Here is a 15179-nt window from a genome sequence, read left to right as displayed (position 1 = left end):
CAACTTATGCTTCACTGCTTAAACATTTATTAACAGCCATCGCATCAGTATTACATGTTTTCTCCCCTATTATGAAAGGCAAACCTGCAGCCTGCATGCATACATGACATTCAAATATGGCTTTAATTGAGTAACCAAACTACATTTTATAACATAAATATTTGAGATGTGAGATTTCAATCCTTTATTATTGGTTTTAGTGAATATTTTGTATCCATCTTCACCATAACACATACACGTATAAACAAATGTAAAAGTGATACAAAAACAGAGCAAGATAAAAAAAATCCTTGAGAAGTCCACTTCACCATTTAAGTCTTACATTTCAATTTAATATTCTAATGTCTTAGAAAAGAGAACATTAATGTTTTCAATTGCATTACAAGTAAAAACTATGGGTTCAAGTTTAATGAATAGCTTAAAAACTTTAAAAAAAAACAACCCCTAAATAAGATAAAAATAAAGAAATGTAAACAGCAGTAATGATACCCAACAGTAATATCAGCATATCACCTCCATCAGTAATGTTCTAGATAATCACAGTGGACTGTCCAAGAGTGACACGGGCACTGGGGTTTCTTTTCCAGAGATGCATGGACACTTTATCCTGTTATGAGGAGGAAAGACAAAAAAAGAAAATAATTGTGGTTGTGATGTTCTGCATAGAATATGGGGCAGCTATAAGAGGACAAAGTGTCAACATCTCTTGAGTGCTATAAAACTTAATTATCATCATCAACGCAAGCAGTTGCACTCACTGGAGCGCCTGGTGACACATTAACACATCCACTTAATGTGTTTTTTACATGCTTTAGTGGGAGGAAACACGAGAGTTCATACTTCTGTAAAATCACAGAGCTTAAAATAATCCTTCAACCTGCAAAATATGTATTTGGCCACTATTTGGCTGCAGCAGAAACAAGTTTAAAGTTGATATGGTGAACTTGCTAGCAAACACTTGCTGATTCACACATCCATCACAAAGGTGTATTTCTTACGCAGCCTACCTCTCTCTTTTTTGCATCTCTTGTATAGTTTCAGGTAGAGGTCTTCCAAAAGTCTCTGGAAGGAAGAGAGCAGCAACGGCAGACATAATAGCCAGAGTCCCCAGTATAATGTAAGGAAGATACAACAGGTACATTCCTAAAGAATGAGAAGGGAAGGTTAAGATGAGAGAAAATTATGGGTACTCTGTGTGTGTACATTTACAGTATGTGTGAGTCTGCAACTCTGGGGGAGACTGCTCACTCAGAAGCAGTGTTTGACCATCCCTCTTGCTCCCACTGCCTTTCTCTTTATACAGAGTGTTTCCCCTGCCCTGTGCATGAATACAGCACATGAGTGATGTCTGGCTCGGATATCCCCTGGTGTGTATTGCACTTTTTTTGCTTTAAGTTATCATTATGAAGTATGAATGAATGAATGATTTTATTTTATTTTAGTGTCATGCCACCTAGTGGCCCATCCCCCACAGGATTATATGACACATTTGCAAAACAAAATAACAATATACATTTCCAGTCGCTCTGGTCAAGCATTTGATAACAACAGCAACAGAAAACCAATTTACAGCAGTACAAAAGTAAAGTTATACATCTACTGATACAATGCTCCCTTTCTCATGTCCCAAGCTTTCTCCAAATACTTTGCCAGTCCAAATATTTCTTTTTCAGCCAAGTCAGTCATTGTGAATCATCCGCATTTATCCAATCTACCTTAATCTTTGTATTACTAAACAACTCCTCGCAGATCTTCCAATAAAAAGGACAGTACAAGACAAAATGATACTCATTTTCTACTTCTTTAAGGTCACACATTCGACTGTCTTCTTCCAACCCTACATACCTCCCGGTTTCAATATGAAGTGGCAATATGCCTGCTCTAATCTGTGCACAGAGTGATCTTTGTTTCTTTGACAGGTTATACAGAACATAGTTTTCAGTAAAATACTCATATTTTATTTCACGGTAGGTACGTAGCTTTGGTTTACTCCAAATCTCATCTGCCCACTGTTGTTGAACCTCATAAAGCAGCCTTTCCTTTAAAGTTACAATGTCAATTTTCTCTGTTCTGAGGAATACTTGTTCATATCCATATTTACAAAACGAAGCACACATGTCCATTATCCAAGGTCCATTCCGTTGTATATCCCATTTGAATATTTTTTTTGCTAATCTATTATCATCCATATTGAGTAACCTATTCCATAATCTGGCAGCCCAAACCTTCCAACGGACTTCACTGGGTTCCCAGCCCGTATCCCCTGTGACCGCCAGCACTGGCACATACTGTATCTATGCACACCCAAAAAATATTGAATGGCCCGATTATGTACAGCTACACTCTTAGGATAACTACCATGTACTGCAACACAGTAAATGTTGATTCCACAATTCAATGGCTAAAGAATAATAACACCATCTGCATTTAAACTGGTTCCCTATATGCCTTGCTTTTACAGTGCAATTCTGCCTGCCACTGGGTGAGAATTCTCAGGATAATTATGGCTTGATTTATGGCACAAAGTGTTCTCAACCATTGCACAACAAAAGCAGAAAGCAAACAATGCTTTGACAACCATCCTCCGTTGCCAAAGAATTTCAGTCCAACTCCTTTGCAGTTACTATCTCCAGTGGCAATAGTGGCAGACAGTGGAGCAACCACAGTAATTATGGAAAATCTACCTGTCAATCGAAAAAGAGATTAACATGTATTGCCACGTTCTGAGGTAAGCATCGTTTGTCTTTGTCACAGCTGCGCCAACAACAACACTACTTGAAATCTCTAGGGCAAAGTAATAAAATTGTCTGTTTCTGTCGTGAGGGCGTGTGCATCGGTTCCAAACTTGGTGAAATAAGATTTAGCAGGGTACATCAGCACAGGTGCTTAAAAATCAGTTAAACCAATAGTAATAATTATTAACTAAATGCAATTTACTCACTCAGTTTTAACAAAAATGGTGCAACGCAGCTTCCCAGTCTGGAAACAGTAGTGTATATCCCTGTCGCTGTGTTCCTGAGCACTGTTGGGTAAAGCTCTGCAGTGTAGGCAAACATCAGAGCTATACCGGTGGTAATACCATATTTACCCAACATCTCCAGTGCAAGCGACAGATTTGATAGACCTAAAGGATAAGGACATAGTTTGTTTTTGAACTGGAAACAACAGAGTAGAAACACATACAGGTCTGAAGCCCTTGATCAACTACAATTTCTACCCATGTCTGCAACATGTAGCTGCTTTCTCTTTCAGTAACACTTTATAAAAAGGTTACAAAACACATGTTTAAGTAAAGTTACAATGTGCAATTTACGTGGTTGTTTATTAGCAAATATCAACTATTGCTTTCATAAATATATATTTACTAAGGTGTAATGCAATTCACATACAAATGGAAGCTTCCTCATAGGCTTAGAATGATTTCTTTAGATATACACAGGCAGGGAACGGTCTGCTGGAGGCTGCCCTCTTGCGTCGCCATATTTGAATACAGTGGCCAAAGGGATATACGCACTTCGCCTTTCGCGTTTACCTAGAACTTGCCGTCAAGCTCAATCCGGGGCGCTTCTGCCTGAACCTGCTTTGTACTTTTATGATTCTGTCGCACTTTAAATGGAGGACCACACATATGTTTTGCCCCGTAAGAGGGAAACCACGCCACCAAATAATAGAAAAAGATCAGATAAGCGAGGACGGGACAAAACGCCAGTGAATATCGGCGTTGCTTATTCCAGGTGGAAAGAACTCCTGAAGGAGAAGATTTCACAAGGGATGCGGAGGTTGCCTGCTTTCTGCTAGACAGGTAATTCAATCTGATATTTTAAAATCATTTTGGCTTAATGTTTGCAACTACTTTTCCCTCTCGTCTAAGTTCGAGTGATGGCTACGTTTATGTGCTAACGTTATCCTGGCCTTGGCTAACGTTATCCCAGAGCTACAGCTAAATGGTGAGCCTAGCATACAGCCTAATCTGTTGATTCCTCTCGCAATGCTGCAAGGCTGCCACCCTCTCCTCCTCCTCTTCCCTCTGGGTAGCCGAGACACACCTCTTCGCCTGGCCGTTCCTGCACCGCTTCTAACGTTACCCCCTCGCCCCCTTCCTCTCCCTGGTCTTCCTCCTCTCCCTCTTCCTCCTCTCCCTGTGTCCTGTGGAAGAACACTCTGGAAACGTATATATTATAATCGTACCAACCTATATTTGCCGCACTGTGCCGTGACTATCACATAAAACGTGTTATTTTAGCATTACTGTGCTAATGCTCATGTTACCAAAACAATTAGAAATACAACACCCCTAACATATATCTCACAGATAACCTATATCTCACTGGTAAGCTATAACATATCGTAACATGGTTTAGATTTCTAAATAAATATTCACCTCGTCGCTAGATACTCCTGAAAAACTCAAAAAACTCTGCTGTCTGTGCAAGGCTTTTTGTCCTACGAGGCACGTCACTTACCCGACGGGAGGGGTGAGTGAGTGAGCACTGCAATCTAGAATTTGACCACTGATGTCACTGTTACTCACCATTTTTACACACTGAGGCTTTAAGTAATGCATAACTCATGTCTGAGTCATGATGATTCAATACATCAATTAATGCAAGATGTATGATTAATTCCTGCTGCTCACCTTGACAAAAAGAGCAAGACACTATGAGTTTGTGATAAGTTCCCCCCTAATTGCAGTTGTTCTTCGGCCCAACAGTGTGTTCCTTTGAATTTCACCACACAAACCATCACTTTGCAATAATCTTTGTGAATAGAGTCCTGGCTTTTTTTCTGCTTACTTTCAGGCACCAGTTGAATGAGGTATAGTGGCACTGCTCCAAGGAGCAAGGTAATGATGACAGACAGCCTTCGCGGAAGGTATCGCAGAGCCAGCCAGCTGGAAATGTATGCTGGGACCTCCACAGCTGCTGAAATGAAGCAGCTGATGTAGGGGTCAGCATGGAGTTGGGGAGTGTTGAAAGACAGGGCATAGTAACCAGCAGTCACAGTGAACCTGGGCAAGATGATGAAACAGACATATAGCAGAGGAGTTTGAATAGAAAGGCTTGTTATAAAATCATATAAATACATTCGGGCAAATTGAGGAAAAGTCCATTCGTGTCCATTCATTTTTTAACCAAACTTGAACTGTGATTGAACTGTGTTGCAGTACAGATCCTTACTGACATACATAATGTTTGCTGCAGGCACACACGCACACACACACGCACACGCACACACTTTTAGTTATGTGTTAGGTGCAATGAGGAAGCAAGCAGTCCATCAATTACTTAATCAACCACATTTTGTTTCCTTGTTCCTGCATATGTCACTATTTGTGGTTGAATTTTTAACAAAGGAAATGCTGAATGTGTTACTTATAAAGAAACTAAACAAAAGGGGGCTCAGATAATGCCTGTGTCTCCTACATTTGCATGTTCTTGTATGTTGCATATGTGTTAAACTGATTAAAACCTCCTCTTGCCATGTGATTTTTTTGTCCATTTGAATGTCTTTTACATGTTGCAATAAGCTATCTCAGACATTGCAGTGACTGTTAATAATATGGTTATAAAGCCGTTTACTCACGATACAAAGCCGAGAATAAGGGTTGTGGTTCTGATGCTGCTGGTCCTATACAGGTCAATGGCACTAAGGCGTTGTTTAGAGTGTATCTCTGTCTTGTCAACCTGCAAGACACATACACTTTCTCATCCTCTGTTTGCAATTTTTCAGTAGCCTAATATCCTTGGGATGTTTTTTTTTTGTTTAAGAAATATACTTTTATTTTTCAAACAAAAATAGAAATTCGTCTATTCTGATGCTACATGATTTTGACTGATAATTAGTTTTCCCTAAAATGTGCTTACTGTATAACCTGAGGTCAAATCAGACAGAATACCTTTTTTGTTTGAAATGAGAGATTAATTTAGTGACATAACAGCCTCCAGTGTGTCCTGGGTGTTTTGTTCGTACCAAATACAACATATCTGACAGTGATATTGTAACATTAGATGATTGTTTTACAGTAAGTGCCAACAGCAGGCATCAGCAGGTCAACTTACATCGTTATCTTGAAAGATGACCCTCGGAGCCTGAACTTTGTTCCACTTAGCTGCTTTTCTTATTATGGCCTCAGCCTCTTCCACTTTTCCCTGGGAGAGTAGCCACCGAGGGGACTCTGGGATGAGCCTGTGTCATTATACAGCACAGAGACAGATAGGAAAGGTCAGGCTGGATCAGAGGGGTTAAAAACAAAGATGGTGAACACACACACACAAACGCACACATTTTCTTTCATAAAACATAGTCTTAGTCATAGTCTCATAAGTCTTCGGGTCAGTCTGCCATTCTTAACTCTTTACTTGTTGGGTTCAAGATTTTCCATTAAAAACTAGAATTACCACCTTGTGGTTGTATGCCTCCACAAACTAGACAAGTTGACATCCATGTCTGTGAAAACAAGGATGCATCACACACATTTCTCCCCTGGCAGCACAAAGGATCGATACAATCAGCACAGTTTCAAGGTGAGCATCCAAGATGTGTGTCAACAGTTCAGTATCTGACCTAACATAACCTCCTCTGTTCCCGACTTATGAAGTAATGGCCACAAAAGTGTTTTTTTTCCCCCAGAAATTATGATGTCACAGTGAAGCTGACCTTTGACCTTTTGGGTATAAAATGTCATCACTTCATCAATATATCCCATTAGATATATGTGTGAAGATCTGTCATAATTTGTAAATAAGTTCTTAAGATATAGCCAAAAACATGTTTTGTGAGCTCACAGCGACCTTGACCTTTGACTACCAAATTTTAATCACTTCATTCCTGAGTCCAAGTGGGCCTTTGTACCAAATTTGAGGAAATTCCCAGAAGGCCTTCTTAAGATATCACATTCACAAGAATGAGATGGAAGCAAGGTCATAGTGGCCTTGACCTTTGACCACCAAAATCTAATCAGTTAATCCTTGACTCAAAGTGGACGTTTGCGCCAAATTTGAAGAAATTCATAAGAGTGAGACAAACAAGATCACAGTGATCTTGACCTTTGACCTAAGATCACCACAATCTAATCTAATAACCGTTTAATCCAAGTGGCTGTTTGTGCAAATTTGAGAAATCCCCACAAGGCATTCTTGAGATATTGTGTTCACAAGAACAGACATTCAGACAGATGGACGGACAACTTGAAAACATAATGCCTCTGGCCTCGGCTATCAACACTGCATACAAATATGCAAGAAATATAAATCCTGTTAAAAGACAAAAAACATGAAGTTCAAGGTAATTCATGATGTTTCCTTGTAGTAAGTAAAACCTACCACCAGAGGGGGATGTAGACCAGGCCAGGCAAAGACAAAGCCAACAGGAGAGATCTCCAGTCCCTTAAAAAGTAAGCAAAGAGAGGCAGCAGCATGTAGCCAATGGCAAAGCCCAGAGATGAGCCCATAGATGAGTAAAGGACTCGCACATGGCCAGTCAAGATCTCAGCGCCTGCACACAGAGATAAAGAAATACAAAAAAAAAAAAAAAAAAATGGATGGTGAACACTTATAAGTCAAGTAGATATGCACAGTATGTTTTAAACTTACTGCACTGTCGACAGGAATTCAAAACATGACAAATGTGTAAAACTGTTGTGGCAGTATTTATAGAATCCAACGTCCATACGTACCCAGCACTAAGGCAGCTACAAAGTTGGATATCTGGCCCAAACCATTGATGAAGAGGAGGACAGTGAACATAATCCATGAAGTAGAGAAGACTTGAATAAAGGTAAAAACTGTCTGAACTGCCATGGTTGCAAAAAGAACAGGTTTTCTTCCGAATCTATGAGAGAAGTCGAATAAAGTTTCATTACCAAGGTATATATTGGTACACTAAACATGGACACCAGTTTTTTTCTTCTACACTAAAGGGGGTGGAGATTGAATTGGCAGATGTGCTCAACAAAAACATACTGCATGCAAAATTATTTGCATAAAAATGTCCACCAAGGCCAGATAAATTATAAGGTATGGTCGCTGGTGGAGGAAGTGGCCAGATCCTTTTTCTGTCACATGAATATGTCTGTTAGTGAGTGTTGCCGTCAGAATTTAAAAGTAGGACTTGAACAGAAAGTTCCACATCAGCCGCAGCCACCTTGGTTGTTTTTAAAAATGCTTCAATGGCTATCCTAAATAAGTTAAATAAGTTTATGCCTGCCTGCCTCAATATGTAATTATTTTTTTCCCCCAAAGGATGGTGAAGGCATGACCCGACCTACTCTCCCTCTGAATGAGAGGCAGAGTGGGGCAAGGTAGGGCGAGCCATAACCTTTGCCACCCTGAGAGAAAAAATTCCCCCCTGGCACAAGGGTGTGTGAGCAAAAACGATGACATCACCACATTTTTGGTTGTCATTTGCCAGAGCAAATCAACATGAGCTCCAGGCTGTTACATCACACCATTGTGTATCATATTCTATGGTACTGATGGAAAAGCAACACAACAGGTAACATTATATGACACCACATTATGTTGCTGTACATTACAAGTGCTTCTACCGATGTTATACACTTGATAAGTTGTCCATGTGGTTTAGCATATGTAGGTAAAACTTCTAGACAATTGAAACAGAGAATCAGTGAACACAAAAGCACCATCCACAGAAATGATTGCAGTTACCCTGCGGCTGTGCATTTTAATGATTTCAATCATGACATTCCTTCCTTTCATTTCATTGGTATAGAACAGGTCCATCTTCCAAAGAGAGGGGGTGATCATGAGCTTCTACTAAAGCAACGTGAAACTTATTGGATTCATACATTACCAACACTTTCCCACAAAGGTCTAAATGAGTGTCACCATGGGACCATTATAGGCCCTTCATCCAGTTCACTAGTTCTTATGTCACAGATTTGCCAGCCCTTACTTTCTGAACTTTCTTGCCTGCTTTATACTGAAATTTAATTTAATTTGATTTATCCACTGATATTGCATTGGTTTTTGTACATTTATCATACACCTACAATGATGACTCGTGTTCGAGGTGCTTGTACTGCTCTATTGAGGTGTGTTCATTTACTAACTGTCACAAGCTGTAACCTCTTTCTGGTAATGACACATGCTAAACTTTGATTGGTCAACTCGGACCTACTTCCTCTATTTAAGTAAGTCATTTTAGACTACTGCTTCATGCTTGATAAAGGTCCAAAACGTTGCTCCGTTAAAAACCATTGCTGTGAATGGCTGAATATGTGCTCTGTGCAGTCAACTTCCACTAGTTCTGCTCTTTGGAGAGATTTTTGCTGGTGGAATCTGGTCAGGTATTTCATAACTCCTAAGTTAAAATGTGTGCAGACAGGGGAGACGGTCAGAGGTCTATGTTGGAGGAACTGTGGAGAACAGCTAGCAGACCATTTTCATATATTTTGGAGCTGCTCAGCTATTCAGCCATACTGGCAAGAGATTATACGGGTAATCCAAAATATTTTTGGTGACGAAATTTGCTGCTCTTTTTCTACAATCTATTTGAGCAATACTGCACCCCATTTACTGATGCGAGACAAATATCTTTTGAAAATATTATTAGCAGCCAGTAAAGCTGTAACCCGAAAATGGTTGCAGGCGACACCTCCAACAGAGACAGGCTGGATAGATATTGTGACTAATATTCAAAATATGGAAAGGATGACCTTTTCGCTAAGTCTACGGATGGATAAGTATTTGAAATACTGGGAAAAATGGATTATATTTGTGACCACAAGAGATGATAACTGAGCCGTTACTGTATAAACTGACTTGTATCTCCATCAGTATAACGTATGTATGAATGTGTAGGTGACCAACTGTTTGTTCTATGGTTTGTTTTTTTTTTATGCTGTATGTTGTGTTTGTTCTTTCTATAAAAAAATAAAAAATAAAAAATAAAAAAAACATTGCTGTGTAGGTGCAGGTCAGTGTGTGGGCAATCCTTCTTTCCGCAATAAATAACCTCACATTGGAAAAGGTCTGTTTCATAATCTGGCAAGGTATGGTTGCAAAAAAAAGAAAAAAGCCAACATACTGGATGACGTTCATTAGTGTGTAAGGCAATGCCAACATCTCCACAAAAGAGTAACAGTCATTTCCATTCCTGACAAACATAAGGATAAGCGCTGCTTGCTATTTTCTCGGTATACAATCATGTCCTGAGTTAGAGGTACAGGAAGACCTTAAATTAGTGGCTGATTTGAATACGTAATTAGATCTCTTACTATACAGTTTATATGGTAAAAGGGTTACAGGTTTATATGACTGCGTATGTATATTTTATATATACAGTTTAACTGGTGTTTCTTTTTGTACTTGTCTGAGAGCTGTCCTGAGAAGAAGGATCCAAGAAGAACTCCAATGAAGAAAACTGTGGAGGTGAACGGCTGCTTCCACTGCTCACTGCACACCAGGTCAAACTGGAATAGCCATACATACACAATTATACAATGAAACACATTGACTAGGGGAAATCCACTGTATATATTTGATGTCTGATTATGTTTTAGCATTGAGGCCAGCTCTCTGAATTGCCAACCTCTCAGCTCAATGACATTATTTGTTTTAGTGTATTTGAATATACTTTAATTTTCTAGGCTGCAATATTCATAAATTAGTACTTTATGTAGTATTGATGTTTGAGGATGTGCTGCACAGAGTCTATCAGGTGCTGTGTTTCAGTAAGTCTAGCAAGTTTTGAAGTAGGAGAACAAATCCTTTTTTGTTTTTTGTTTTTTTATTGCAGTTTTGTTTTTGTGCAAAGTGCATTAAAAAAAGTCACTGTAAGTTAAAGGTTGATGCTAATTGGATGGTCCAGAAGGACATGGGTCATTTGTCAACAAATGTTCAGAGCACAGGGGCACAAAATCCCCAGGAAAAAAAAAAGTCATAGTCCACAGCTCCACATCCAGGCGTATATGGACACTGGAGGAAAGCTGTCAGAGGGCCCTCAGCCGTGGGTATGGACCCAGGTGAGCTCCTGCCCTCCCTCTGCAGGCCCTGTGCCCAGTGTCGGCTGTCCTCCAGTGTCCACACACCCCTGAATGTGGAGCATCCAACATGCTGTGGCTCTCCGCTATGACTGCCTCTTAAGCCCCAGTAAAGCCTCTAGATTTTCACAAACAAAGGAGTTTAGAAAATATGACGTTTTGTGATAAATTAGCCTAAACTACCCATGAAAACAGCAGAAAAACTTTTGTGGTTGTGGTCAGTAGTAACACTCTTGCATTGCCTCACATGAGCATAAACAACTGACAATCATGTAACAACCAGTCAGGGCAGAGTGCACAGCAGAGCGTCCCACCCTCATCCATTCCAGCCTTAACCCAAGTTAAACCACATTGTAGCCTGCGCCTGAGTTTTTGTATTTTGTCTCCCCGTCTGAACTGTGTGATGACGTATTTGGTGTTAGCTGTAGAGCATCCTCTGTGTTGCCTGTATGTCTTATGGCTTTTAGTATTTACTGTACCAGCACAACAATAAACCTGGTTGAACTGACAAAGGGGAGCTAGAGTAGGCTTACATTCAAACCTGTTTCCCATACATGCCCATGCAAATACAGATCACATGACAACATCTTCAAATCATATGATAAAAGATTCCCCACTGGCTTGAGTGAGAGTAGCAGGCTGGATTACAGAGATAATTCACAGCAATTAAAATCACTCTTCAAAGGGTGTGTCTCTCTTGCAGTATGGATTTTAGAGACTGCCATGTTTGTGATAGTTGATGAAGATGACGAACAATTGAGTACTGTTACCCAGGGACTAGCTTCACAATGTGAAAGCAGTGTATGATCACGACATATCACTGACACATTACCTCCTCAGCGTTAGGCAATTGATACGGTAAAAAGTCAAATAAATAAGAAGGCGTTAAACATTAAGCTATAACAATGCTTTCATTTTTTGCAAAGAGATTCTCTTCACAGTTATGATAATGAGCAAGCGTTAACTAGGTGTGCTGACTGACTGCAGCTGTGTTCACAGTGCTGTGCCTAATGTACCAGCATGATTTTGACAGAGGGATCCTAGAGAGTGAGTGATTACCGTGACATTTCACAATGCTTTGAATAAAGGTTTTACGTACATCCAAACCCCGCAGGCAAAAGCCCTGCCCTAAGTATACACTCTGCAGAAGGACAAATAAAATACAGACATGGACAGGACTGGGGTTAAACAAGTGCACAGTGACAGTAAGCTGGCACTGAGACACCAAGAGCAACAACAGATACAACAAAGGCTGCAAGACAAACGCACTAACAGAACAGGAAGACTGTGAACAAAGATGAGGAGGAAAGTTGAGACAACAGTACAGTGACACAAAAATGTCAGCAAGCTCGTTTACTGTCTTGAAACACTCACTCACCTCAGTGACAATGGTGGATTTGTAGATGTCTTTGCTGTAGCTCCAACCGTCCACACAGCCCTCCTGCTCCAGGTCAGTGAGGTTGACGTCCCTGCCAGGGATGAATCCCTGAGCAGAAAGATTTCGGACCACATCTAGCTTGTACCTGCTGCAACTGCTCAGCTCCTGTTTCCCATTCACCACCTCACAGTCACAATACAAACGTAATTAGTGTTATTAGTAACATTTCTATTGATGTTAATTTGTCATTGTGGTGTGTTTTTCCTAGCAAGTGGATGAGTAAAATACTTCCCTTTGACCATATTGTTACATTGAGAATATCCTCTGCATTTGCAACATCCATGTGGAAGAGGTTTTAACAGACTATGTACTTTTTTTCTCTGATTTTGCATCACCATGTACCAGGCTGTCTCTAAGACTACATCCTCTTCGGTAAACTATGCATGGTGGTTCTCTTAAATACCTGGATATTGTTGGGTCTGATGATTATATGTGCCAATGTTTTTTAAAAATAGACTTGACTTCAAACATGATATCTCATCATTTAGGTTGCAGGGCATTGGGAGGCTGTAACATTGAAGAAATACTTAGCAAAAGAAAAGTATACTGGGTATTTAATCTGTAAATTCTTTCTCCCAAAGGATTAAATGATGGGATACCAGTGCATGTCATGCTGACGTATCAATTTATGATACACGGATTAAGAGTATACAATGTTGAACATGTTGAATGATTTATGAAAGCTGCAAGGCCGATGTGTTCATTCATACGATCACCATTATTTTGTGTATAATCTTGTAAATAGCATTTATTATGTAAGTTTTTCCTATGTTTTTCTTGTTCTTTTGTTTGTGGGATATGAAACATATTGAGAAACACAACTAATTAACTCCCCACACCTGTGCACACCTGTGAAATGGGTGGAGCAGTTTCTAAATAAGCTCAGTGTTGGAGATAATGGTGTTGAACACTCTTGACAAAGGTCCAGGAGGACAGAAATATTACTGTTACTAATAAATTGAGAAGCTGAGCGAGAGCAGTGTGATATAAGTGATATTTTCCAATGCACTTGCATCTGAGACAACTGGATGTGCGAGTATCTTTCCTCAAACAAAATATTGAAACAACAGGTGAAGTATTCTTTCAAAACTTAAGTATGCTATATCACAAAAGCAACCTTAAACGCCTTGGCAAGCCTTTTGATTTCATTGTCCTGGTTTATGACCATGCTTTTTACATAAACAAATCGAACACATCTTAACACTGCTCTTAAATTTCAGATATATTCACACCTCAGTCACACTGACCTGGCTTTCATCCCAACTGTAATAAGTGATGTGACCTAAAAGAATTTAACTCTTTCATGGCTTTAAAATGGTCACTGCAGTGATGTTTTGTATGATTGTAAGATATGCCTGACGTCAAGCAGAAACTAGATGGAATGCATGTGAAAAAGAGTATTTCAGTGAGCTCTTCTAGATTCCTGTTTTATTCCCAGTCCCTTAAAATAAAACATTTAAACAACATGTTGTGTGCTCAATTTTAAAATTACAAGCAAATACAAATATGTAGGACATAACAATGACATTTCTCTAACTTTGTGTCGCAATGAACCTCCCTGAGTCAAGTTGTCAAAGCCTAGGTTGATCGTGTGCACAGGATAAAAATTAACATTGCGTCTTTCAACAGGAGGTCTCACTTCTGGTCGTCTCACCTTTACTGGTATGACGTTGTTACGCCAATCTTCAGTAAGGTTGGATTCAGGAACAAGGCAGTGGTGGCTCGGTATATCAGTCAGGAAAACGAGGGTGAAAGCTCCAAATCCATTGGGCACAATGCTGGCGCACAGGAGGAAGAAGACAACCTGCTGGAACCGTCCCCACTGACCTAGAAAAGCTATGCTGTCAACAAAACCCCTCATAATCAAAGAATCCGCTTATTCGTAGGACTGCTGCTCTATCCTCTGTCTACCTGCAACTGTGACTTGCACAGTCATGATCCTGAGCACCAGGCAATGTTTCCCCCACGGCATAAACGGAGATTAAAAAAAAAAAAAAAGGTCAAGTTGATGCGACATTCCTTCCTGTCTGTCATTCAGCCGCCGCCCTGTGTCACGGAAGGTGTACTAGATAAGCCTTTAATATGAATTGTACATAGGTGTTGTTTTATATGTCAGTTGGTGAGAAACTGATCAAAGAATACAGTTGGGCTCGATTTGCCTTTCTTGGTCTAACCTGTCGACCTAGAAGAACCTGTGGTATCACCAGCCACTTGTTAAAAAACTCAAAGTAACGCACAAAAACAGTTAAATATCAGCAGCAAATACATAGAATGAATCAAATACTCAAAGTAATTACAGTAACAAATGGTTTCAGTACCTCAACAGTTTCTCTGTTTTAAACAGAGGTAATACCAGTATGGCATATGAGAATACTCCGTAATTACCCTCAGGGCTTTTGTGCAAACATATAGTTTAGGCAAGCCAAAGTGGGGCCCTTTGCATATCTGTGCCCAGGAGCCCACTGTCTCATCATCCCCCCATGATCACATAATACATTAATGAATCACAGCTGACCTTGTATGAAGGAATCACAGCTGACTTTCCACAGCGTCTGATGTGTCTCTTCAGGTGATTCAGGGACACTTCAACCTGTCACAGAGAGACAAACAAAACATGATTTGTTGAGTGTTCTAATCTGCACAGACTGGTGCAGCGAAGGAGCTCAGAGTTATTAATGTTTCCTCACTGCTATCAGCTTCATTATCACAATCGTAAGCAGCTGTGTTTACATCAATGAC

At 39.9% G+C, this 15179-nt stretch overlaps 1 protein-coding gene across 2 annotated transcripts; it reads right to left on the bottom strand.

The window, feature by feature from the left end:
* Positions 1–169: 169 nt before the first annotated feature.
* On the bottom strand, positions 170–14525 carry LOC117272696 (solute carrier family 22 member 4-like). 2 transcript variants are annotated; one of them, XM_033651723.2, is made up of 11 exons: positions 14095–14523; positions 12381–12563; positions 10329–10432; positions 7676–7830; positions 7323–7494; positions 6060–6186; positions 5584–5684; positions 4794–5008; positions 2942–3124; positions 1008–1143; positions 170–607 (listed from the first exon to the last, which is right to left on the bottom strand). In XM_033651723.2, the coding sequence occupies exons 1-11, from the start codon at positions 14299–14301 to the stop codon at positions 538–540; spliced, it is 1653 nt and encodes a 550-aa protein (XP_033507614.1). In that variant the 5' UTR covers positions 14302–14523; the 3' UTR covers positions 170–537. The 2 variants fall into 2 exon arrangements, with proteins under 2 accessions (XP_033507614.1, XP_078028703.1); XM_078172577.1 differs by lacking the exon at positions 2942–3124 and having other exon boundaries at positions 14095–14525.
* Positions 14526–15179: the final 654 nt, after the last annotated feature.

This window comes from Epinephelus lanceolatus, chromosome 11, assembly GCF_041903045.1.
Source record: "Epinephelus lanceolatus isolate andai-2023 chromosome 11, ASM4190304v1, whole genome shotgun sequence".
Lineage (NCBI taxonomy): Eukaryota > Metazoa > Chordata > Actinopteri > Perciformes > Serranidae > Epinephelus > Epinephelus lanceolatus.
This window is presented reverse-complemented; position numbering and strand designations above follow the sequence as displayed.